Source organism: Vombatus ursinus, unplaced genomic scaffold, assembly GCF_900497805.2.
Source record: "Vombatus ursinus unplaced genomic scaffold, bare-nosed wombat genome assembly UNPS02004596.1, whole genome shotgun sequence".
Classification (NCBI taxonomy): Eukaryota; Metazoa; Chordata; class Mammalia; order Diprotodontia; family Vombatidae; genus Vombatus; species Vombatus ursinus.
Window position 1 is genome coordinate 1582630 of NW_020944374.1, and position 25947 is coordinate 1608576.

A 25947-nucleotide genomic window follows, 5' to 3' on the forward strand; every position below is an offset into this window, starting at 1 on the left:
GGGGAGAGGGGGAGGGGGGGGGCGGGGGGGAAGGGGGAACGGCCAGCAAAGGGGGGGGGAAGAGAAAGAGGGAGAGGAGGAGGGGGAGGCGGCAGAGGCTGAGACCAGTGTGGTCCAGTGGAAAGAGCATCTGGCTCTGAAGTCTTCGAGAACCTGGGTTCAAATCCTGTCTGAGATGCTTACTTACTCTATATGTGACCATGGGCAAGGCACTACCCCAGCCTCCCTGTCTGGGCCTCATTTTCTTCTGTAAAATAAGGTGAAGGAGAGGGAAAACCAAATCGCCTCTAAGGTCCCTTACAGTTCTAGATGCAGGATTCTCTTCTCTGTGACCTTGGGCAAGTCACTGCCCCTCCTGGGCCTCAGTTTCCTCCTCTGTCAAATGTGGAGGTTGGACTAGAAGTCCCTTACAGCTCAAGATCTAGGAGCCTATGGACTTATTCTAACAGCTGTATTATGTAAGTTTCATTCATTTGTGCAAATTCCTGATTTTGGAGTCAAAGACCACCCGTACCAGCATCCTGGCTCTGCTTCTAGCTTGCTGCGTGACCTTCGTCCCTTCCCTACCCTGGGTCTCCGTGGCCTTCCTCTGTCCAATAAGGGGGCTGGAGCAAGTCGTGTCCACGAGCCTGTCCCCCACTCCACCCCCCGGGGGCATTTTAGGCACCGCCCCTGGCGGCCTCTAGCAGGGGACCACTGGGGTGACCCTGCAGCTGGCCCTGGGGAGGGCTGCACCAAGACAAAGAGAAAAGCCCCGGGAGAGGTTTTTGTGTGCGAGGAGACCCGGCTCGGGCCAGAAATAGACGTGGCCGGGCCCAGAAGGGGAGAGCACAGCCTGTTCTGGGCGACTGGGGAAGTAGGTGAAGCTTGTCTTCAGCGCCGCCTCCACCTCTCCCGCCCGCCAGCCCGCCCACTGCGTCTCTGCAGTGCCTGGCAACCCGGGCTTTCCAACTGCTCAAATTGCCCCCGGGCACCCACTGAGCACCTCCTCCCAGGAGGCTCGTCCTTTGCCCCAGGCAGGATCCCCCGCTCTCGGCCTTCCCTGAGCCTTCTCCTAGGGCAGCATTGATTCTTTGGGAGTCAAAGTACTTGCGTCACAGTCAGGCTGTGTCCCTTATTGGCTGTGTGACCTTGGGCAAGTCGCTTCCCCTCTCTGGGCCTCAGTTTCCCCCTCTGTAACATAAGGAGGCTGGACAAGATGGCCTCTGAGATCTCTTCCAGCTCTGGCTCTAGGATCCTTTTTAGGGACCCCAGCCCCAGCTCAAACCAATCCCAAACACTCTCCTTGGTCTGGATCCCCTGACTCCTCCCTGCCCCACCCCCACTCCCCAACATTCTCTTACTGTAATGAACTGCCTTGGATTTCTTCTAATCATATTTATACTGTGTATCCTTCTAGAGATACAGGTTCTCTCCAGGGGTAGAACAGAAGGTACTGGAGACTAGGGATTGTTTCACTTCATCTTTGACTCGCCAGTTTTTAGCACCTTGCCTGGCATACAAGAAGTCCTGAATCCCTGTTTGTGCCAAAGATATGTGGGACGTGGTATGAGACCAAATCTGACCAGGGACTATTCATCACAGACCAGCCACTGCGTTCATTTCATGCAGATCCTAGAATCCTAGCTGGAGTGCTGAAAGGGACCTCAAAGGTCTTTCTATTCCAATTCCTTGCTTTTACAGATGAGGGGCTGAGGCAGGAAGGGAGCTTGGGCAAAGTCACACAACAACAGAACCTGGGATTTCAACCCAGGTTTCTGGCTCCAAATCCAGTGTTCTTCATGGTCAGTAGGACCCAGGGCTTACCATCACTCTGCCTGTTCCACAGGCAAGGCTGGCCTGCCTCCAAAGCCACCCTGATCTGTACCCAATCCAAACAGAATTAAACAGCCTACTGAAATCAGAGCCTACGTTTCTATGGAATTTTAAGGTCTGCAAAGTCCTTTATTTAACACTGCTCTAGGTACCACTAGGATTATTATCACCATTTTACAGGTGAGGAAACTGAGGCCCAGCAAGGTTAAGTGAGTCACTCATGGTCACATAGCTAGTAAGAGTCAGAGGTAGAATTTGAATCCAGGATCCTTCCCTCCCCTCCTTTCTCCTTCCCTTTTCATCCTTCCCCTTCCCTCCCCTTCTCCTTGTTTCCTTCTCTTCTTTTCCCTCCTGGCCCTCCTCTTCCCCCTCTCTTTTCTGCTCTTCCACTACCCTACTGCCACTAAAAGCAAAACAGGGTATGAGACAGGTTAGGACTAGTGAAAAGAAAACATGGAATCACAGGATTTTGAACTAGAAGGGACCTCAGAGATATTTTGATCCAACCCCTTCATTACACAGGCGAGGAAACTGAGGACAAAGAAATAAAGTGTCCAGTCCAAGGTCACAAGGCAGTAAGTATTGCAGTCAAGATTTCAACCCAAGTCTTCAGCTCTAAAGTTAGTAAGAGTGAAAGGTGAACTATTACTTTATTGCCTTCTGTTCCTCCCTATAATGGGGTTTAAAGAACTCGGTCCATTGGAAATATTCTAACTGATAACATAGTTTCGGATTCATAGCTTATTAAATTCCCCTATTCAAAGGGTGGTGCTTAATGTGTCCATATCAACCTGGAAGAAGCTTGTTAGTGGAGGGCTGGGCCCACCACCAGTAGCTCTGTGCTGTGGGATATTTTTATCACTAATGAAGGCATAGATAGAACTCTTACCAAATTATGCCAGTATGGGTAAAGTTGGGAAAGAAAGCTAACTTAGTGAACTACAGAACCAGCATCCAAATTGTTCTAGAATAATGGGCCAAATCTAAAGAGGTAAACAGTGATAGGGATTAATGTAAAGTCCTACATGTGGGTCCAAAAAATAACTGCACAAGCATAGTGTTGGACTGGTATGGCTAGAGTGCAGTTTATGTGAAAAACCAACTGAACTTTTGTTATTATTATTATTAATGATGATAACAACTAGTATTTTATAATACTTTAAAGTTTGCAAATCACTCCACAAATGTTATCTTATTTGATCCTCACAACCCTGAGAAGTAGGGAGCATTTATTATCCCCATTGTACAGATGAGGAAACTGAGGCAGACAATTCAAGTAACTTGCTCAGGGTCACACAGCTGGTAAGTATGTAAGGCCAGATTTTAGCTCAGGTCTTCTTGACTCCAGGTGTACATTCTGACTATTCTAAGACTTCACCACACTGTACTAGGATGAGTCAACAGCTTGATGTGACAGCTTGAAAAGCTCACACAGTCTTTGCCTCGCGCTATCTACCCTGGTCAAACCCCATCTGAATGACTCTGGTCCGTTCTGGACACCACATATTTGGAAAGATCTTGAAAAGCTAGAGTAAAAGGCAACTGAGATGGTGAGGGGCTTCAAAACCATTGCATACATGCGACAGTGGAAGGCACTATAGATGTTTGTTTAGCTTGAAATAGAGAAGGACACCATCACTGTCTTCAAATAGTTACATAGATTAGGAGCCAAAGGACAGAACTAGGGACCATGGGTAGAAGTCATAGACGGACAGATTTGAGGTCAGTATGAGGAAGAGTTTTCTAGCAATGCACTGTCTAACAAAGGAATGGGCAGCTTCAGGAGGGAGGGACTTCCCCATGGCTGGAGCTGTTTAAGCAGGGCTTGGATAAGAGTCTGTCAATGATGACTCATTCTTCCACTGGGTAAGAGGTAGGCTTCCTTGACTCACAGAAAATAAAACTCTGTTGGCCCCACTGACAATAAACCTAATACATTTGTTCACTTGTAGAGGATTTGACATTGTTTGCTTGGAGGCCCAGAGACCACATTATTACTTTGCAACCCTCTACTCAATGCCAAGTTTTACTGCTTGGCTTATTACCATGTAGCATCATTTCTGCCAGCTCCGTCTGTCCATGGAAAGCTATGGAGCTGGTACAAAGGCACATGGACATATGAATCAGCTTCCTAGCCAACTTTTGTTGTGTCTCATTTAAAGAGACTAGGACATGAGTTCGATGACCTTTTCGATGAAGATGCCTCCTGAATCCCATGTCCAGTGAGTTGTAAATCAGGACCAGGACCAGATGGTGAGGCTGTGGCCCAAAGCGGGGGAGGCCCTTGCCCAAGGTCACACAGCTAGGAAGTGGCAGAGCTGGGGTTTGAATCCAGGCCTTCTGACTTCGAATGGTTTATGGATAAAAATCCATCTAGTCTGTGGTAGGAATGGAAACGACTAACATTGGTGACCCCCAATTAGTTTTATTGAGTCCTTTATTGTCATTATTACAATGGATAATGGCCCTACCTTGGGTTAATTCACGACTTTTAATTCTTCCCCAAGTGTTTTTAGGGGTATTACTTCATTTTCTCTAAATCACAGCCCAGTAAATGAGACAGTGCAAGTTGTATTATCCTTACTTTGAAGAAGAGGAAACCAAGGTTCAGTCACAGTAAGATAGTGACTGAGCTAGTACTATAATCCAGGCCCTTCACTCCCAGTCTGCTGCTTTTGAACACCAAGAGGGTCTGGAGGACCACCCTCACCCAATCCAACCCATTGTATTTCTCTGCATCTCTTCCCATTGCCAAAACTTTTTAAAGGATGTTGATAAACTCAGACCAGAACGATCCCTTAGCTTGGAAGAACTGGGGATGTTTACCCAGGAGACGGGAAGGTTTAGGAAACACATGGGTTCATATGAATTAGAACTGTAAAAGATCTTCACAATTTTGCCACTTGCACCTGGATTGACCTGAGGCAAGTCCCTTCCCCTATCTGGGCCTCAGTTTCCTCATCTGTAAAATGAGGGCATTGGGCTAGATGGCCCGAGGTCCTTCTAGCTCTAAATCTGCATGATCTTATGGTCCTAGACCAGGCTTCTTATTTTATAGATGAGGAAACTGAGGCCCAAGTAGGGGAAGCAACTTATCCAAGGTCATATGGCAAATGACAGAGTCAAGACTCTCCCCCATTATAATGTAAGGCCCCTGTAAGTACAGCTTATTTAATTCATTGCCTTTATGTCTCCAGTGCCTAGTGCTGAGCCTGGCACATAGTAGGTACTTAATAAATACTTGTTGAATATTAAAACCCATGTCCTCTTACTCCAAATCTTTACAATACTCCCTGATGGTAGATGTCTTCAAGTATCAGAAGAGCTTCCAGGAGGAAGAGAGTCTGATTATTCTACTTGACCACAGAGGGTAGATCTCGGACCAGAGGGCAGAAGTTATAAGGAATCAACTCTGCATGAGGAACAAGTTCCTAAGAAGGAAAATGGTCCAACAAAGGGATGGGCTGTCTCACAGGGCAGTGAGCCCCCTGTCTCTGTAGGTTTTCAAGCAAGGCTAGATGACTACCTGGAGAAATTGTAATGGGAATTTCTGCTCAGAAGACAGACTGCATGACCTCTGGGGTCCCTCCCAACCCTGAAATGCAACATTCTGTGGCTTATGGAGAAAAACAATGCTTCCCCCCCACCCCAAAGAAGCACCATGTTTTGCCGGGTTAATGCCTACATTTGCTCGCTGCTCCCTTTGAGCAGGCTCTGATGCTGATAAGCAGCATTTCCTTTGGCACAGCTTAGCTCTATACCATGTAATTGCAGAAATAACCATTTAGACTGTGAAGAGGCAGTGTGCTCCTGAAAGCAAAACTGTGTGCCAGGAAATGAACCCAAAGATGGTAATTAAATTATGGTGTTATCAGGGAGAGGCCAGGACTGCTCACTGCTAGGAGGCAGCAGAGGAGCCTAGGCCTAGGAAGGAAGAGGTAGCATTGGTCAGTCCTGGGCCCCCATTAACCTCACTGGTAAAGCAGGACCTGTTGCTCCCAAATCAGGGTCAGCTCCATATGTGGGCTGGATAAGCAGTGCCCAACAAATTGTGATGGGAAGGGGTGCCCAAAGTGTCTCTCTGCCCCTGCCCCAAATAACCCCAATAAACCTGTTTCAGTGCCCCAGATTTCCATTAAAAGAACCATTCGTTGAGAGCCTAAGAAGACAGCATTGTACAGGGGAAAAGTTCAGACTCAGGAATTAGAGGACCTGAGTCCTACCTCTGATAATTACTGTGTGACCTTGAGCAAGTCCTTTCCCCTCCCTGGGCCTGAATATCCTTCTCTGTAAAAATGAGGAGGTTGGCCTAGATGGCCTCTGAGGGCCCTCTTAGCTCTAGATCTAAGACCCTATAAATCAAAGAATCTCAGAGCCAAAAGGGACACCATAGCCACCTTGTCTAAACTATACCTGAACAAGAAACTCCCTTCCAGGGGCAGCTAGGTGGCACAGTGGATAGAGCACTAGCCCTGAAGTCAGGAGGACCTGAGTTCAAATCTAGCCTCAGACACATAACACTTACTAGCTGTGTGACTCTGAGCAAGTCACTTAACCCCAATTGCCTCACTAAAAAAAAATAATAATAAAATAAAATTTCCCTTCCAACATATCCAGTGAGTGGTCATCCAGTGTCTCCTCAAAGACCACCAAGGAAGGAGAACCCATGACCTTTCCAAGCAGCCCATCCCACTTTGGGACAGCACTGATTGTTCAGAAGCCTCCACTTGCTTCTCTGAAATGTCCACCCATTGCTTCAAGTTCTACCCTATAGGGCCAAGCAAAAGAAATCTATTCCTTCTTCTATATGCCAGCCTTTGAAACACTCAAACACAGATATCATGGCCCTCCTTGAGTCTTCCCTTCTCCAGGTCAGGTTCCTTCAAGCTATTGTCATGCATTTTCCTGCAGTTAAAATGCTTCTGTTACCTGGAAGGAGGGATAACACATTAGCAGATACTGGTTTGGTTCATGAGCCCACTAGGCCACATCATCATCCAGTAAGGCCAACAGTGTGAGGGGACAGGACATAGGATGGGGATATTCTGATACTTTTTGTGTGGAGGAGGTCAGGTAAAGGTCTGGGGCATGAGGCAGGTCCTTACCTTATTCTGAACTTTATAAAAGCTTTGTTTGGTTATTGTTTTTCTTTTGAAGCCTGTGATTTGATGTTGTCCTTCCAATCCCATCAACACTCAGGGTCTAAACAATGTCATTTTGAGAGTACAGTACTTTACAAAGCCTTTCAGGGTAGAAGGATACACCCTGATAGTAATGGGTAGTATTCACCTCATGTTACTGATTAGGGGATGGAGAGAAGAAAAGTGATTTGCCCAGGGTCACACACAGCTATTGGTGTTGGAGCCTGAATTCAAACCCAGATCTTCCAAGTCTAGCACTCTATACCATGACAGGCAAGGTGCCAGAACTGAGGCTCATAGGGATTCAGTGCCATACTGTAGGGTATAAGTTCGGTGTCAGAGTTGGGACTCTGACTCAGGTCAAAGGACTCCAAAAATGGCCTTTTTCCCCCTCCATCAGTATGAGGTTATTGAAAGGTTTCTCTCTTTCTTTCATTACAGTCTGCTCCCAGTTCTCCAGAGGGGTGTATGCTATCTTCGGGTTCTATGACCAGATGTCAATGAACACCCTGACCTCCTTCTGTGGGGCTCTGCATACATCCTTTGTCACACCCAGCTTCCCCACTGATGCCGATGTGCAGTTTGTCATCCAGATGCGGCCGGCACTGAAGGGCGCCATCTTGAATCTGCTGAGCCACTATAAGTGGGAGAAGTTTGTGTACCTGTATGACACTGAAAGAGGTAAGTTGTGATATACACAGTTCCTTCTTCTTTCAACTGGTGAATGAGTTAATGAAAGAATGAATGAATGAATAATGAATGACTGACTGAAAAAGTATTTATTAAGTATTTACCATGGGCCATTTACTACTGTGCTAAGCCTCAAGATACAAATAGAAAAGATCAAGAGAGCTCTCAAGGAGCTCACATTCCATTGGGGGATACAACACATTAAAAAAAAAAAGTTCATCTGTTGGACAGATGGAAAGGCACAAAAGTCCTAAGGGTGCATCAGTGAGGCAGATGGAAAGGCCCAGGGATCTGTATCCCTGATGATGTAGGTTATATAAGTTGATCAGATGACAGTGCTAGGAGACTGCAGGATGTAGACACAGGGGAGAAGGTAAGGCCTAGAGGCTCTTGGGATACAATGGCTGAGCAGAGAGTAAGGCCTGGTGGTCCTCCCTGTCACCAGAAGGAAGAGAGTTATTAACTCCAATTTCATCCAAGCTACATGAACAGTCAAACAGTAAAGAGGGAGAGCACCATTGGTAATAGCAGTAAAAAAGAAAACACCTGAGCTCTTCCCCCTAAAAATTATTTGTCTTAACTAATTATTTGATCTAAAATGTGTACCAAAAAAAATTCATTCAGTCCAAGGTGGAGAGAGCCTTGGGCCAGAAGAATGTTTGTTTGTTTGGAGGAGGAGTGGGCGGCTAATTCCCTGGTAGGGAAGACAGATTTCAGTGTCCTCATTTGACAGATGAGGAAACTAAGGCTCTGAGAATCAATCCATTAACAAGCATTTACTAAGCACTTTCTCCGTACCAGGCACAGATCTGATATGCCTATTGAAAATTCCACAAACATTTGATCCCACATTGTGTATGCAGAGATCTGTGCGAGGTTCTGTTAGATGACACAGATCCCTTCTTGTAGGGTGATGAAACTCATATAAAGATAACATGCAATATTGTCTGTTATTCTTAAGTACAAAATGATTGATAAATTCTGATAGGGAGTGGAGGTGGGGGTCAGAGACCATTACCAACTAGAGGAATCAAGGAAGGCTTCCTGGAAGTGGTAGCATCTGGGCTGGGTAAGAATTCCCCAGGCCAGGATGGAGAGGGAGGACATGCCAAGCCCAAGAAACAGCTTGTGATTGTGCAGCTGATTAAGAGCTAAGTTGAGACATGGACCAAGGCCTGTGGCCTCCCATCTCTATTCACCCCAGGTCTTCCTAGAGTGGCCCCTTAGCAAGTAGTAGAGAGAGATACAGGAGCTAAGGCATGGCCAGAATGCTGCTTTGTGGAGGTTTTCACAATTGCTATTGAGACAATGTGTTGAGATACTCTGGATGGAGAAACTCTGAAACCAAGGGCCTGATCTGTAACCAAATGTTATACTCCTGGTTTGTCCAAGCTCACCCAAAGCTTGGCCAGTCACCAACCACTGAGGAGGCCCCTGCTGCATCTAGAACCCTGTGCTCAGCTCTGGCAAAGGATGTAGGGCATGGGCCACATGGGGTGCACACATGACAGGCAAGGCACCAGCATAGATCACTAGCGTGTATAATGTTGCTTGATAAATGCCTGGGAGTGGGACAGAAAAAGGTGCTAAGAGGGTGTCCAAGGGGGACTGACTGGGGGAATCAGGAGGCTTCTGGAGAAGGTGACACTTCAGTTTAAAGGATGGGCAGGAATTTGCTGGGCAAAGCAAGGAAGGAAGGACACGCTTGGTGGAGAGAATGGCATAAGCAAAAGCATGGAGGCTGGAGACAGCACAGCACATGTGCAGAGGGCAGATTAGTTTAGTTTTGTATAGAATGGAGAGGGCAGAGAGAGAATGATGAAAAGAGGCTAGAAAGGTTGGGTGGCACAAAGGACTGGAGAGACCTGAATGTCAGGCCAGGAGCGTGAATTCTTCAAGAGGCAACAGGGAGCCACTAAGGATGTTTGAGCTGAGGAGTGCCATATGCACATCTGTATATATGAAACATTAGTCTGGCGGAAGTGTGAGCCCTAAGTATGCCATCATGGGATCTATTCACAGTAATAGACCCCCCCCCACAGAGGACCATGAGACCCCATTCCTCAGAGATTTTCCCCTAAAGCAAAGCTGATTTGTCCCTTATTAGCTCATTAACTGCACTCATGAATCCCAGAATTTTAGAACTGTAATAAGGCCTCAGAGTGGATTTAGTCCAACCTCTGTCTTCACAGGAATCCCCTCCATAACATTATTCCTTAATAAGTGGCCCTCCCAGCCTTCTTTTAGATACTTCCACTGATAGGAAACTCATTATCATCTGAAAACCATTGAGCCATAAAATAGTTTCTATTGCCTTGAATGAGGGCTCAGAAGCTCTGCTTGTGGCCTCTGCTTTGGGCAGGTGACTTGGACAGACTTGGCTGCAGGGAACCAAGGGGCTGCTCCCTTTCCCCTCACTTGGGTTCATAGCATCTTAGGGGGCATCTAATCCAACCCCTCCAATTTTACAGTTGGAAAAATGGAGGCAGTAAGGCTAAGTGACTCAAGTTCCTAACAAAGAGAAGTATCAGAGACTGGCCAGAGCACTGGACTTAGGGTCATGATGAACTGAGTTCAAATCCCACCGTAGGTACTTACCAGCTGTGTGATCCTGAGCAACTCACTTGACCTCTCAGTGCTTCTATTGCTTCATCTGTAATATGAAGACTTGCTGCCTTTGTCCCTTCCAGCTCTAAATCTATAATCCTGTGGTCTTCTGATCCATCATAAATCTTGAGCTGAAAGAGACCTTGGAGGCCATCTAGACCATCTCGCCTCATTTTACAGAAGAGGAAACCGAGGCCCAGGGTGGGAAAGTGACTTACCCAAGGTCATACATAGGATCACAGGGTCTAGACCTGGAAGAGTCCTCAGAGACAAACTAACTAGTCCAATGCCCTGATTTTACAGTGGAGGAAACTGAAATCCAAGGAGAGGAAGGGACTTGCTCAAGGTCACACCATCAGGGCATACCAGAGAAATTGATTCACAAACAATATATATGCAATATCCAGCAGTATCAAATCCAGGGCTAGATCTTATGGTTCAGCTCAGATCTCACCACTTCCTGCTCCGGTGCACAATGACTGACTTCCTAGGTATCTCTTAAGACCCACCCTTTCATTGAAACCCCGAGATAATGTGACCTTGGAGACCTCCAGAAATCACCGTCTGGAGTCAGAGGCCCTAGGTTCATTCCAATTCACCTCAGGTGCTTATTGCCCATGTGTAGCCTTAAGCAAGTCACTTTACCTCTCTCTGGGCCTCAGTTTCCCTTTCTGTAAAATGAGGGGCTGGAATAGATGACTGCCTAGGGCCTTTCCAGCTCAAGATCTAGGAACTAGGTACTGAGTTCAAATCCTATCTCTGTCTTTTACTACCTATGTGACCTTAGGCCAAGTCACGTGACCCCTCTGGGCCTCAATTTTTATTTATTTTGTTCACTATTTCCCCATTAAATGTTCATTGTAATCCAGTTCTGGCCAAATTGGAATGCTGTGGGCTTCATGTAGCCAGGGAGCTGTGTGTTCGACAACTCTGCTCTTAGTAACTCTTTAAGCCTATATGTTGCAGAGAAGGTGCTAACCTGAATTCATAGGGGGGAGTTTCCTTCTCTAGGAGTTCCCCATACCAATGAAATCCAGCCCCTGGTGAAGTCCTGAGCCTAGAGACGTTAAATGATATGTTACTAACAAAGAAAGGAATTTGAATCCAGGCCTTCCTGACTTAAAATGCAACATTCCTTCCACTATATCCCAATATCTCACGATTTAAAAAATATCATAAAACATAGATAATGTTAATATGTGGTTTTTTCTAAGTCAGAGTGCACAAGTGGCTTGCTCAAAGTCACCAGGCCCATATGTGTCAGAGGCACTACTTAAACTCAGGTCTCCCTATCTCCAAGGCCAGGTCCCTACCCACCATGCCATGCTGTAAAGTAGGGATAATAATGAGCTTTGCAAACTTCCAAAGCACTATATAAATGACAGTTATTCTTTTTATTACCAATGTGTCCTTAAGTCCTCTCTGGACCTCAGTTTCCTTACATTGGACTAGCATAGTGCAAGGGAGAGGGTCAGCATAGTATAATGAAAAGAGGAGCTATGTTCCAATCCTGCCTCTGCTGCTTACTGCTGAGCTTATGACCTTGGGCAAGTGACAATCCCTCTCTCAAGGCCTTGGCCTAGCTGGCCTCTGAGGCCCCTTCCAGCTCTGGATGTAGAATCCTAGATGATCTCCAAGTTCCCCTTCAGTTCCAACATTCTCTACTCTTAGAAATACTTTCCAGTAATGCTTCCTTTATGTTGACAACCATCTGCAGCTTCTTCACTGAGAAGGTCTGAGATGAAGCCCAAATCAATGCCAGTATCTGACTTTTTCTCCAAGGCATGGTCCTCTACCCTGCTCTCTTCCTGGTGGTCTTGCTCCATCCTCCTGGCTCCATGGATCACCTTTGTGAGAAGGACTCACTAGCTGTGTGACCTTGAGCAAGTCCATTCTCCTTCTCTGGGCCTCAATTTCTCTCCATCAGTTGAGTAACCTGGCCTCAAATGGTATCTTCAGGCCTTCCAGATATAGATCTTTGATCTCAAGCACTTGCTGCCTTGGAAAGGGGGCAAACTACTATAGCTCTCTCCCCTATATCTTCTCCATCAAGCACAGATTCAAAGACATGATAACAATAACCACAAAGCCAGTGGAATGTGAGCACAGAGACCTTCATTTTTTTGTCTTTGTTTACCCAGTGCCTTGCACAGGGCTTTGCACACAGTAGGTATTTAATGAATGCATGTCGGATGGGACAAGAGAAGCCCAGCTCAGCTCTGTTTGGGGCCTTATTCAAACTCTGGCTTCTTTTTCCATCTGCATAAATTAGACAGGCCCAGGGAGTACATTATCCTCTGTGAGACAGACGCAAAATCTCCCGTCTGAGCGGCAATAATGGAGGTTGACAGTAGCTGAGACATTTGGTAGTTTCTGCAGTTTGCCTAATCTATTGTGAAGAGTCTTCAAATCAGAGAACACCCCAGAGCCCGTATAGAGTGCTGAATGACTATTTGGACTGGCTTGTGAAGAAAAGGCCGTACATATGTCTGTAATGAGAATCTCATTGAAAAGGAAAATACCAGAGCTGTCATATTTTTGAATACTTTGCCCGGCACATCCTTGACTGCTTTGAGGCATAAAAAGAGCAAGTACCGAGCAATTTGTTGTCAGCTGTTGAAATAAATTATCATTTAAACACTTCCTCTTCCACAAAGGTTATTAGCTTGGTAGCTTGTTCCTGAGGATGGGCTGATCATCAGGGAGAAAAAATCACGAGCCATTAAACCAGCCACTCCAATACTGCAGATTAGTTACCGGGGCAATTGTTCTCGCCACAGTGGGACAATGCAGCAGATTAGAAAAGGCGACTCTTAATAAATACCGGCACCCTTTAGGGCTGTCATGCTGGCTGAGAAGAGCCTCTCGGGGAGGGGACGCCGTTTACTGGAAGATTTCCAGCTCGGCTGGGGAAAGACACTTGGGTTCCAAAGGTATTTTCCACAAGTAATATATTTCTCCGATTCCACTCCCAAAGGCCCTGCCAGATCGGAATGTGTCCTTAACTCCTTGGTGGCAGTGAACTTCGAGTTGAGGTGTTTGGATGGTATAAGGAACAGAGAATTTAGAGACAGGCAAAAGACATGGGTTGGAATCCTCCTCCTGCCACTAACAAGATTATAGGATTTAGAGCTGAAAGGGGTCTTAGAGGTCATATAGCCCCAGTCCCTCCATTTATTATTTTTTAATTATTTTTATTTATTTCATGAAAAACTTCCCAATTACATATAAAAAATTTTAACAATAATTTTAAAAATTTTTGAGTTTCAAATTCTCTCCCTCCCTCCTTGAGAAGGCAAGCAATTTGATTTTGATTATATGTATGAAGCCATGCAAAACACATTTTCATATTAGCCATATAGCAAAAGAAAAGACATATCAAACAATAAAAATAAAGAAATTTTTTAAAAGTATGCTTCAGTCTGCATCCAGAGTTCATCAGTTCTCTCTATGGAGCTGGATAGCGTTTTTCATCATGGGTCTTTTGGAATTGTCTGGAATCATTGTCTTGATCAGAGCAGCTAAATCTTTCACAGTTGATACTCTACAAAATTGTTGTTACTGTGTAACTCTGTCTTCTGGTTCTGCTCACTTTACTTTGCATGAATTATATATATATATATATATATATATATATATAAGTTTTCCCAGGTTTTTCCAAAACTATCCTGTTCATCATTTATTATAGCACAATAATATTCCATCACAATCACGTACCACAACATGTTCAGCCACGCCCCAATTGATGGGCATCCCTTCGATTTCCAATTTTTTGCCACGACAAAAAGAGCTGCTATAAATATTTTTGTACAGATAGGTCACTTTCCCTTTTCTTTAATCTCTTTGGTATACAGACCAAGTAGTGGTATTGCTTGGTCTGAAGGGTATGCGTGGTTTTATAGGCCTTTGGGCATAGTTCCAAATTGTTCTCCAGAATGGTTGGACTAGCTCACAGTTCCACCAACAGCGCATTAGTGACCCAATTTTTCCACATCCCCTCCAGCATTTATCATTTTCCTTTTCTGTCACGTTTGCCAATCTGATAGGTGTGAGGTGGTATCTCAGAGTTGTTTTAGTTTGCATTTCTCTAATCAGTAGTGATTTAGAGCATTTTTTATGTGACTGTTGAAAGCAAACTGCCTATTCGTATCCTTTGACCATTTATCAACTGGGGAATGGCTTTTATTTTTATAAATTTGACTCATTTCTCTATATATTTGAGAAATGAGGCCTTTGTCAGAGAGTCCCTCCATTTAGAAGAAAACTGAGATTCAGAAGCACATAGGTCATAGGATCATAGGTCTAGTGCTAGGAGGGACCTCAGAGACCCTCATTTTAAAGAGAAGGAAACTGAGGCCTAGAAAGGGAAAATTATTCTGCCGAAGGTCACACGTAGAATCAAAGATCTAGAGTTGGAAGGCACTATGGAAACCATCTAGTTCAACCCCCTCATTTTACAGAGGAGGAAACTGAGGTGAAGTGAATTACCCAATGTTACACAGGTAGTAGCTAAATTCTCTGACTCTGAATCCATTGCTCTTGCCACCAACCCACAGTGCCTCCTAATACTTCACCAGGGTGTAATCTTGGGCAAATCATTGAATCTCTGGGCTTCAGTTTCCTTATCTGTAAAGTGAAAGAGGTTGAACTAGGTGACCCCTAAGGTCCTGTCTAGTTATCTATCCCATGATCTTCTGGTCTTACTTACCTTCACGTGTACACTGATAAAAGAATAAATCTTCTTTTGTGGGTTTACAAAAATGTTCTCTTCTTCAAATATGGTAATGGCACTCATATCAGTAGGACATAAGATTTGAATTGTTTTCCATAATGGGAATGGGTTACCCATACACTTGGCAGGTAGTACTTCAAAACAATTATTAGCAATAACATCTTGCATTTATATGGCACTTAAAGGTTTTGCAAACCACTTTACAAATACTATCTCCTTTTACCCTTCACAACAACTCTGTGAGGTAGGTGCTATTAGAAATGTCATTTTATATATGAGGAAACTGAGGCACAGAGAGGTTCATTGACTTACCCACAGTCACACAGCTGGTAAGTTCCTGAGGCTGGGTTTGACCTCAGGTCTTCCTGACTCCAGGACCAGGCCACCATCTACCATGCCATCTCACTGAAAGATCAGTGGGACTAGAGACAGAGATCCTAGGTTTGAATCCTGCCTTTGCTACTTTCTAGCTGTCTGACATAACCTTTTGGGGTTTCAATTTCCTCACCTTGCAAATGAGGGTTGGATTTGATCTCCAAGATGTTTGATCTAGTGATCTTATGCTAGATTTGCTGACTGGAATTAGGGGTATAGCTACCATTTCCGCTGCAATGTCCAAAGTTCTGCTTCCACACGCTAAAATACCTTGCTCCTTTTGGCCTGCAAAATGAATAGCCCACCCTCCCCCACCCCCATCCCCAACACCCTGCAATGCACCAGTTACCTGAATAGCATTTACTCCTCTGGAGTAAAAGAGGCAGCAGGTGGCAGGATTTCTCTCTCTTCTTCTGACTCTGGTTTACTCTCCAATGCATTTCTACTTTCCCCAGGCAGATCAGAGCCCCAAAAGCAATTAACCCTAAAAAGATGCTGAATCACTCTGTTCAGAGCAAGAAGAACCAGGAAGAAATAGGCCTACTACCTGTGAGAAGAGAGTAGGTGGTATAATGCTAACAGATGTCAGGATGCAGAATGACTCAGCGCCTCTCTTTTGTGGTCAAAGAGAATGATCTTCAAGTTGGTGATGGTAAAGGAAATATGGTGAAGACAATTGAAGTCCAGGAGAGGTGAGGAATCTAGTGAGAGGACATTGAGCTATTGTAACTGAGTGTAGGAGTCCAGACCCAGATGAAATGTGTTCCTGGGGACTGATGGAACAGGTGGATATGATCTCACAACCACTGACTGTGACCTTGGAAGAGTCACAGAAAGGTAGAAAGTTCCCAGAAGTCTAGAAATGGGCAGATTCAGTATTGATGTTCAAGAATGAAGAAAAGGTGGTTTCTGGAAATTAGCAACAGGTAAATTTAAGATTGGTGATAGTTCTAGAGCAGAGTATTAGACAAATAGTTTGGGAGTCCTTAGAAGGCAAATGGTGAGAACCAGGAGCTAGCATTGTTTGTTTAAGAGTAACTCATCAAACTAACCTCAGAAACAGCTGGTGGTATGGTGCGTAGAACCCTGGGCCTGGCATCAGCGAGACCTGAATTCAAATTTGGCCTTACTAGCTATGTGATCCTGGGCAAGTCATTTAGCCTCTCTTTGCCTCAGTTTCTCCAACTGTAAAATTGGGATAATAACTGTACCTACCTCCCAGAGTTGTTAGAAGGCTCAAATGAGATAATATTTTTGTTGTTTCTTAAGCTTGTACAAAGGAATAATTACTTCAAAGATATAATCACAAATATACAAACTTACTCCACAACACATGGTAGGCGTAATCATCCTCACTCACTATACCATCTCAGTCTTCGGGAAGGTGAAAGGAATTAGGTTCATAATTTAACTCAGTTCCTATAGAGTACAGTCTCATTTCCAAGTCTAAAACCCCAATGGGACTTGAGTCCCAGGGACCCTGGCTTCTCAGGGCTAAAAACACTTAGTACAGTGCCTGACACATAGTAGACTTTTAATAAATGATTGTTTCTTTCCTTCTTCTTTTCTTAGTGGGTTACTAACTGATAGATATGGGACACTATAGCCATAGTGCAATAGCATAGCATAGATTTTAGCAGGGCATTTCCCAAAGTCTCTCAAAGCATACTAGCAAGAGCTAGAAGGGACCTTAGAAGGCATCCAGTCCAACTCCATCATTTTATAGAGGAGGAAACTGAGGCTCAGAGAGGAGAAATAACTTACCCAGGTCATACATAGGATCCTAGATCTAAAGCTGGAAGGGACCTTAGAAGCCAGCTAGTCCAACCCCCTTATTTTACAGAAGAGGAAACTGAGGCTGAGAGAGGATAAGTGACTTGCCCAGGGTCACACAGCTAGTAAGTGTCTGGAGTCTAATTCGAACTCAAGTCATCCTGAATCCAGATCAAGCCCTCTTTCCACTGTGCCACCCAGCTACCAAAGTGACAGTTGCCATGACATCCTCGTGGACAAGATAGAAAGATGTGATTTGGATGTTAAGGTTCAAATGGAAACAGAGGTAATAGTGTACAGTTGGATTTGTTTCTGGTTCATCAGTGTCTACAGTGCATTTCATTAGCATGAGGAAATTTACTTTTTAAGAATACACAATTATAAAGGGCATTATTTTTATTCATCAACCAAACTAAAATCTAAAATCGAACTATTTTGATCAGTATCTTAGCTTTATTTAAAAAAAATACAAACTGAAAATATGAGACATAAAATACCAAATGTGGGGGAGGCAATGTGGCGTGCCTAGACATATCCACCACACCCTGTACACATATCTATGACCAGGTTGCATGGCTATATTAAAATAAAAGTTGCTTATCGGATCAGTGTCAGCCTACAAATATGTCTCCAATGACATACAGAATAGATCTAGCTTAACCTCAGTTCTAGTCAACACTTTTGTCAGTGACATAGGTGAGCAATGAATTATTTACTTCTATGGATCCCAGATCTCAGAACAGTAGACACTCTTTCCACTGGCATAAACCACACCCCACCCTCCACACATACCCCCACACACATTTTTTTTTCTTCTTATGCAATTATTGCCTGTCTCCTTCCGTAAACCTTCCACAGTGAATCCACCCAATGCCCAGGAGGTTCTTTTCCTATCTCAGGAGTTCTGATGCGGCACCTCTCATTGTTGCTCTATGACCCATCTACTCCCTTTTCTCAACCCATATATCTTGGCTGCTGGTTTTTACCCATTTCTCATTTGCAAGTGTACATGGTGACATGATGTTGCTGGCTTGCATCTGCCATGCATCTTTCCATGCCCAAAGCGTTACTTGTAAGTATAATTCTGAGATCATGGTGTTTCATGTTTCTTCACTTGAAGACTATTGATGCTGGAAATGGGCTTCTATGACACTGAGCAGCCAGGGAATCATTGAAAGTACTCTACCATTTTCCAGTTCTGTGTCTTCTGCTGCATAACGTTGGGCCCAGCTCACTGTTCATTTGAAGTACTTATACGTGAAGACATGCTTATCCAATTTGAGGATGGACCCAAAATGGAAAGAATAGCTAATATATGTGATCTTGGGCAGGTCACCTGACCTCCCTGGGCCTCCATTTCCTCCTCTGTAAAATGAGAAGGTTGGGCTAGAGGGCCTCTGAGGCTTCTTCCAGCTTTAGAGCTTTTATGTGTGACCTTGAACAAATCACTTCCTTCCCTAGGCTTCAGTTTCTACATCTGTAAAGGTGAGGGGGCTTAGGACAGATGGCCTCTGTGGTCCCTTCTAGCTGTAAATCTCTGATCCTGTGGGGCTCTAACTCCATGATCCTATGACGCTATGTTGGATCACAGAATCAAGATTCAAAAAAGATCTCAATAGGTTTACAGAGGTGAGGAACCTGCGGCCTCCAGGCCACATGTGGCGTCTAGGTCCTCAAGTGCAGCCCTTTGACTGAATCCCCTTAATAAAAGGATTTGTTCTGTAAAACTTGGACTCAGTAAACAGGCCCCACCCGAGGACCTAGAAGACCACGAGGCCTCAGATTCTCCACTCCTGGCCACTAGAGCAATGGGCCTGCCCAAAGGAGGCAAAAGGTAATAAGCATAGATTTAAAGTGATGCATGTAGCTTTGAAAAAATCAAATTCAAAAGTACAAGATAAGGAAGTGTGGATGGAAAACAATTCATATTAAAAGAAAGATCCGGGGGAGTTTAGTGGGCTATGTGCTCAGCAGTCACCAGCCATATGGCAGCCAAAGAAGATCATGTGATCTTGGGCTGCAGTAAGAGAGGGATCCTGTCTAGATACAGCTAGGTCAGAGTCCCTTTGGACTCTGCGATGGTCAGACCACACCTGAAAGACTGTTGAATTTCAGTGCCATGATTTAGAAAGAAAATTGAAAAGCTGGGATGTGTTCAGTAATTAGGAATGATTGAATGCGTTTTGGTGTATGGGTTTAATGGAATAGTACTGTACTGTAAGAAATGGTGAAGGAGATGGTTTCAGGAAAACCAGGAAAGACTTGTATGAACTGATGCAGAATGAAGTGAGCAGCACCAGGAGAACCATCTATACAATGACAACAACATGCAATGAATGTCCGACCCCAACTTGAGAGCACTGCTGATGAAACATGCTTTCCACCTCCTGACAGAGAGATGGTAGGCTCAAATGCAGACATTTCTTTTCAGACCCAGGCAATGTGTGGGGTTGGTTTTGTGTGAATGTGCATATTTGTCACAAAGGTCTTGTTTCTCTTATTTTCAATTGGAGTGAGGGGAAGTAAGAAAGAGGGGTTAGTGATATTGCCAAAACATAGAAAGAGGCAGGTTTTTGAAGTAATTAAAGGAAAATGCACAGAAGAAGACCAGAGGAAACAGACAAGCAAGATAGCTTGTAAAGTAACACAGTGAGTTTATTATGTACTTTTTAAAAGAAATGTCCAGAGTAGAGTTGTACAGATTCATATAGAATCATCTTTTTCTTTTCTGCTTTGAGACGGAGAAAAGAGAGAGAATGACCAGGATGGAGAAACAACTGGAAACAATATTGAAGGAACTAGGAATGTTTAGCCTGGAAAAGAGAAGGCTGTGTGTATGTGTGTGTATGTCTGTTTGTGAGTGTGTCTTTGTGTGTTTGTGTGTGTGTCTGTGTAGGGGGAGAGGATTTGTGTGTATGTGTATACATTCTTGTGTGTTTGTGTGTGTGTGTGTGGAGAAGAGAGTTTGTGTGTATGTGTGTACATTCTTATGTGTGTGTCTGTGTGTATGTGTGTGTGGAGAGAGTTTATGTGTATGTGTACACATTCTTGCGTGTGTGTGTGTGTGTGTGTGTTGGAGGATGTGAGGGAAGGATGTGAGACTTGTCTCAACCATCTGAAGACTGTCACGTGAGAGACAACTGAGCTTTGTTGTGCTGGGTCCCAGAGGGAAGAGCTAGCAGCAGTGTCCAGACACTATAAGGAGGTGAGTTTTAGCTCAATGTGAGAGCACTTTCGAACACCTGGAGCAAATACACAACAGCTTGACTCGGAAAAGAGTGAGTCATATGACCCCCTGGCAAGGGTGCTGAGGAGGGAATTCTTGCCATGAGTGAGGAGTGACCTCTGAGGTCCCTGCTAGCTTGGAGATTGCAGAAGTAGCAGCAGCCACAGTATATGCAATTCTGGACTCAGTGGCAGAAAGCTCTGCCTCAAGTTCTTCCTACCTGCATGACCTTGGGCAAGTCACTTAACTCTCCGGGCTATGTTTTCCTTATCTGTAAAATGAGGGAGTTGGGCTCAGTGACCTTTAAAGTCCTTCCCAGCTCTAAATTTATGATCCTAAGATTCAAACCAGTCTTTGGCTAATGGATGACTTTTCTCATTTCAGAGGATATAGCTGAAGTCAATATAATATGTCAGTGTTTGGTGGTACCTTCAATGCCCCTTGTAGAATTAATATACTGTGTAAGTCTGTAGGAAGTCACAACAGTGGCCACCTCTGTGCTGTGACTTGGAGGCTCATCCCTCAGGCCTCCCCCAGCTTTGGGGGGGGCCTTGGCTAGCAGTGACACTTGGACTGTCTTTGAGTTGACAGCATGTTAAGCTAATGGAGCAGAGAGTTTTAGGATGGAAGGAGGCATAGCCAAGAGTGTCAAATGAAGGAGAATTAGGATGGAGAAAAGGCCACTGGATTTGGGGTTCATTGGTAACCTTTGAGAGAGTTGTTTCAGAAGAGCAGCAAGGACAGAAGCCGGATGAGAGGAGGCTGGGGAGAGGCAGGAGGTGCAGATGGTTATAGATGGTTCAATACAGAGGTTTCACAGTGAAAAGAAGGAAAGAAATAGCACATTAGCTTGAGAGGGGAGCAAGGTCAAGGGAAGAATGATGGCAGGCAGCTAACAAGGGCCTTAGTATCTACCTGTGCGTCACAGGGTCAAACCAGCAAGCATTTAGTAAGCATCTCTTGTGTGCTCAGCACTGGATTAAGTGTGGGGTATAGGGAACAAAACGAATACCTCCAAAACAATTAAGGAACAGTCCAGAATGCAGTATGTGACCAAGGCCTAGATGGTGTGGCCCAGGATGTCCGGCAAAGGACAGTCGATTCAGTGGAGGCTAGAGGTGCCAGGGAAGGCTTCATGGACAAAGTGGGAAACCATTACCAGAACACCACATATCCCTCTTGCCCTGCAGTGGTCTTGCCTTGCTTCCTAAAAGAAAACAAAGTGATGGCTCTTCACTCTTCAGAGCCCAGGGACAGTGCCAAGAGGCAGGCTCAAACCTCCCCAGCAGAGAGAGCTACTGACATTATTGTAAGCTCCTTGAGGGCAGGGACTAACTCACTCTTGTCCTTTGGTACTGGCTGGCCTTGTAGCCAGAAAGACCTGAGTTCAGGAACTGCCTCTGTTATCCACTGGCTGTGTGACCGTGAGTGACCTCTCTGTGCTCTGTCAGCTCTCTAAGCCTGAATGTGGCAGAGAAGGTGCTGACCTGAATTTAGAAAAGGAGTTCCCTCATCTGGGAGTTCCCTATACCGATGATATCACAGTTCCAGACAGGGAGAGGGGGGAGGATATATCATCTCAGTGGATAGAGAGACCAGGAAGGACTTCCCATTGGAGATAGTACCCAAGGTGAGCTTTGAAGGAAGTAGAAAATTCTGGGAAGTGCTGGTAAAGCATTACTAAGGTGAAAGATGGAATGTCACAGTCAGGGAATGGAGAGTGGCACAATTTGTCAGAACAGAGAAAGCGTTATGAGGAGAGACAGGTGAAACTTTCTCCCACCACCCTGTGGGATAGATCATTTGTTGTTGTTCAGTTGTTCAGTTGTATCCGACTCTACATGACCCCATGGTTTTCTTGGCAAAGATGCTAGAGTGGCTTACCATTTCATTGTCCAGTGTGTCCCCATTTTACAGGTGAGAAAACTGAGGCAAACAGGATAAAGTGACTTGCTCAGGGTCCCACAGCTAGTAAGTGTCTGAGGTCACATTTGAACTCAAGTCTTCCTGACTCCAAGGGCCCACACTCTATCCATTGCGCCACCTAGCTGCCCTGTGATAGATCAGTTAAGTAAATTATTCCCATTTTCCTGACAGGACAGGGAACTGAGTTTCAGAGAGGGAAGACCTAGGCTCACACAGCAAATAAGCAACAGAGTCAAGGCTTGAACCCCCCCCAAGTCTGAGCCCCATCCCGGCCCATCTCCCTGCCTCTCAATCAGGGCTGCAGTTGCAGGACTCTTGAAGATAAACAGAACTACTGCCTCTTGGCCTGGGGCAGATCCCTGCCCACCTTGGAGACCTGTGCAGAAAGCTATCCAGAAGGCCTGGAAAGAGGATTAAGACAAGAGAGGCAATTCCCTCCTCCCCACAGGCCCAGCACATTGAATGCCTTTAATTGGTGGGACATGGGGGCAGAAAAAAAGAGAGCCTGCCTTCCATCAGGCCTTTTTGGGCTGCTGCCAGGCATGCCACCCCCTGGGCTGCTGGCCTGCACTCTGTCGGCTCCCCAAATGATCTGATTAATTCTCCGATGCTAACTGGCTCAGCAGGCTTTCTGGGCACTAGGATAGAGGCTAATTAAGATCAGGTCAGGAGAAGAGGCCAGTGGGAGTCTGTGCATTTGTGGGGCTCCGCTCTTTCTGGGGGCAGGGCTCCACTCACCTTGGGGGTGGGGCTTCTTTGGCTAGCTTTGTTTTAGTAGCTGCCCTTGGCATTGATTTTGGCCCAGTCCCATGACAACCTCCCTTCATCTTATCCAAGACATACATTGGTCCTTCCTTTGTGGGCAATTGCCAGGTTCCGGGCTCATATTGTAATGCTCGTAATTCTCATTTCTTTAGGACTGTAAGTTTGCAGGGCACCTTCCTGACAGCACCCCTATGAAGTAGATAGTACAGGGCTCCATTCTCATTTTTACAGATGAGGAAACTGAGTCTCAGGTGAACCAGATAACCCAAGCATACTGGGACCAGGATTTCATAGGGCTGTGGGTTTGAGAACCAGGAAGGATCTGGGAGGATCCTGGGGTCTAACTGTTCATTTTACAGATGAAGAAACCACAGCCCAGAGAGGGGAAGGTATTTCCTAAGGTCACCCAGGTAGTAAGTGAGAGAGACAGGATCTGAACCCAGGTCCCTCTACTCCAAGTCTAGTGCTATTTCCACTCTCCTCCTTTGCCTCTCTTCAGCTTTCTTTCGATCAAATTTGGAGTATGTTTGGAAGCAATGATAAAAGTTAATGGCCTTGTGTCCAAGCTATTTGAGAAGAATTTCAGTGTAGTGACCAGACAGCTGGCATTGGAGTCTAGAATACCTAAGTTCAAGTACTGCTGCTGAAACACACGCTTGTGTGACCATGGCCCGGTTACTTCAGCCCTCTGAGCCTCAGTTTCCTCCTGTGTAAAATGAAAGGGTTAAACTCAATGGCCTCTGAGGTCCTTTCCAGCTCTCGACATAGGATCCTATGTGTTACCTTGGACAAGTCACTTCCCTGGCCTCAGTTTCCTTTTCTGTAAAATGAGAGTGCTGGTCTAAATGATCTCTTATTTCTCTTTCAGCTTTAACTTTGTATATGATCCATTTTCTAAATTCCTTCCCAATTCTAACATTCTATTTTCTACATTCCAAGGTTCCACCCAGCACTAACATTCCCTATTCTACGGGCCCATCCAGCTCTGACATTCCATGTTCTACTATACATTCTAATGTCCCTTCCAGTGCTAAGGTGCTAGGTTCTTAGGTCCCTTCCACTTCTGGTGTTCTTTTTTCTAAGGGCTCTTCCAGTTCATCATTGTATGGTTCTAAGAGCCCTCCTAGCTCTCACGTTATGTTCTAAGGTCCCACCTAGTTCTAACATACTATGTTCTAAGGTCATTTCCAACTCTGACATTCTAGGTTCTAAATTCTAGAGTTCTTTCTGGTTCTCACATTTTTCTGTATCATTCTCTATATCATTAGAGTACTCCAATTTCTTTCATGTTTGTACTAAATTCCAACCATCCTGGAAGGGAGGTGAGGCAGAACATGCGTAAGCCCCAACGTATCTCTTTATGTGGTTTTGGTGTCTCTTCAGAACACCCAAACCCTCCCTCAGTGGGTTGGTTGAAAATAAGTCCTGGAATTTAGTAGTAATATGAAAGCAATTGGAGTACTGTAATCATATGCCCTCCCTTCTGTGCCCAAGGCCATCCTGGCACTCTCCTGGGAAGGAGGGAGGAGGAGACTGATGTGTCACTACCCAGGTGTCTTCAAACAGTAGCTCCCAAAGCCTCGTTGGGGATAGCTCTAAGTTGGTCGCTATGACCATTGTGCCCCTGGCTCTGGGCATTCTCCCCTTCTAGGGACTTTAATGTCACTCACTTTTCCCTCACTTTCCCTGCAGCTGGCCATTGGGAGGCTTCAAGAAATTGAAGAGAAATGAAGAAGGGGAGAAGGATATGGCAGGACATAGATCAAGGTAGATAGCTGGGTGGGATGTAAAGCATGGTCTGCTCTAGGGAAACTGAGGCTCAGAGGGGGCAAGTGACTGACCTAAGGTCACACAGATGAGAAGTGACAGGGCTAGGACTCAGACCTACCTCTCCTGACCCACTACTTCATGCCACCTGGGGCTGGCTGGACGCTGGCTCTAGTGCCGTTTAGGTGGTGGTTGCTGGGCCCAGATTCTCCACTATTCCATTCTGCCCAGCCTGCTGATATTTACAGAATTGCTTCAATTCCCTCAAGACAAGGCAAGAGCAAGATGAAATTAATCTCCTCAGCTCCCAGCAAGAGAGTAAACAAAACAAATTGTTTCCAAATGCCCACATAGGCAAAGTGACAGGGATGACAGCCGGCCGGGAGGGCTGGCGCAGAGCTGGTGAACAGAGGGCTTTACAGCAGATCAGCTCCTAGGGTTAATGTGGAAGGCCATGCCAGCGTCTCTCGGTTATCTGTGCCATTGGAGGGGAGCCCAGGAACGGCTAATCCACATGACACTTCTCTGGGAAGAAAATGCTCTTCCCCAGATGCTCAGACTATTCTCTCTCGTCCATCTGTGAAGGAGAGGAAGACAATGGCTAAGAGAGGGACCGAGTCGTCTCCAAAGGAGGCGATCGATCCAGACACATCACAGAAGGGATCAGGGAGCTTTCTGCACTTGTCCAGACTACCTGGAGAAGCTCCAAAACGAGCCAGGAGATTGGCATCGCACTGGGCCTTGAAAGCTTTGTGGGGCCAAGAATTCCCTTTAGAATAAAAGTGTCCACTAGGTAGGAATAGGAAGCAAAGCTGCATGTACCCAGCCTCCAGATTCACCCTTTCCTCTGAGAGGCTCCAAGGAACCACATTGGATCTCTAGCTGGAAGGGACCTCAGAGGCCATCCAGTCCAACCTCCTTGTTTTATGGAGGAGGAAACTGAGGCCCAGAGACTTGTCCAAGATCACACAGATAGCAAAGTATGAGAGGTAAGATTCGAACAAGGATCTGCCTTTTGAGCCAGTCTCTTTCTACTGTACAATGGGCCCCCTTACATTCCACAGGTTAGGCTTGAAATGGTGATACTACTACTACTACTACTACTACTACTACTACTACTACTACTACTA

General features: G+C 45.3%; 1 protein-coding gene across 3 annotated transcripts in view; it reads left to right on the forward strand.

The window, feature by feature from the left end:
* GRIA3 (glutamate ionotropic receptor AMPA type subunit 3) overlaps window positions 1-25947 on the forward strand; it is a 278796-nt gene that overhangs the window by 72377 nt on the left and 180472 nt on the right. For all 3 annotated transcript variants that reach the window (XM_027838756.1, XM_027838764.1, XM_027838747.1), the window contains exon 3: window positions 7398-7637. In XM_027838756.1, coding sequence (XP_027694557.1) covers window positions 7398-7637 — 240 coding nt within the window. The remainder of the gene's footprint in view (window positions 1-7397; window positions 7638-25947) is intronic.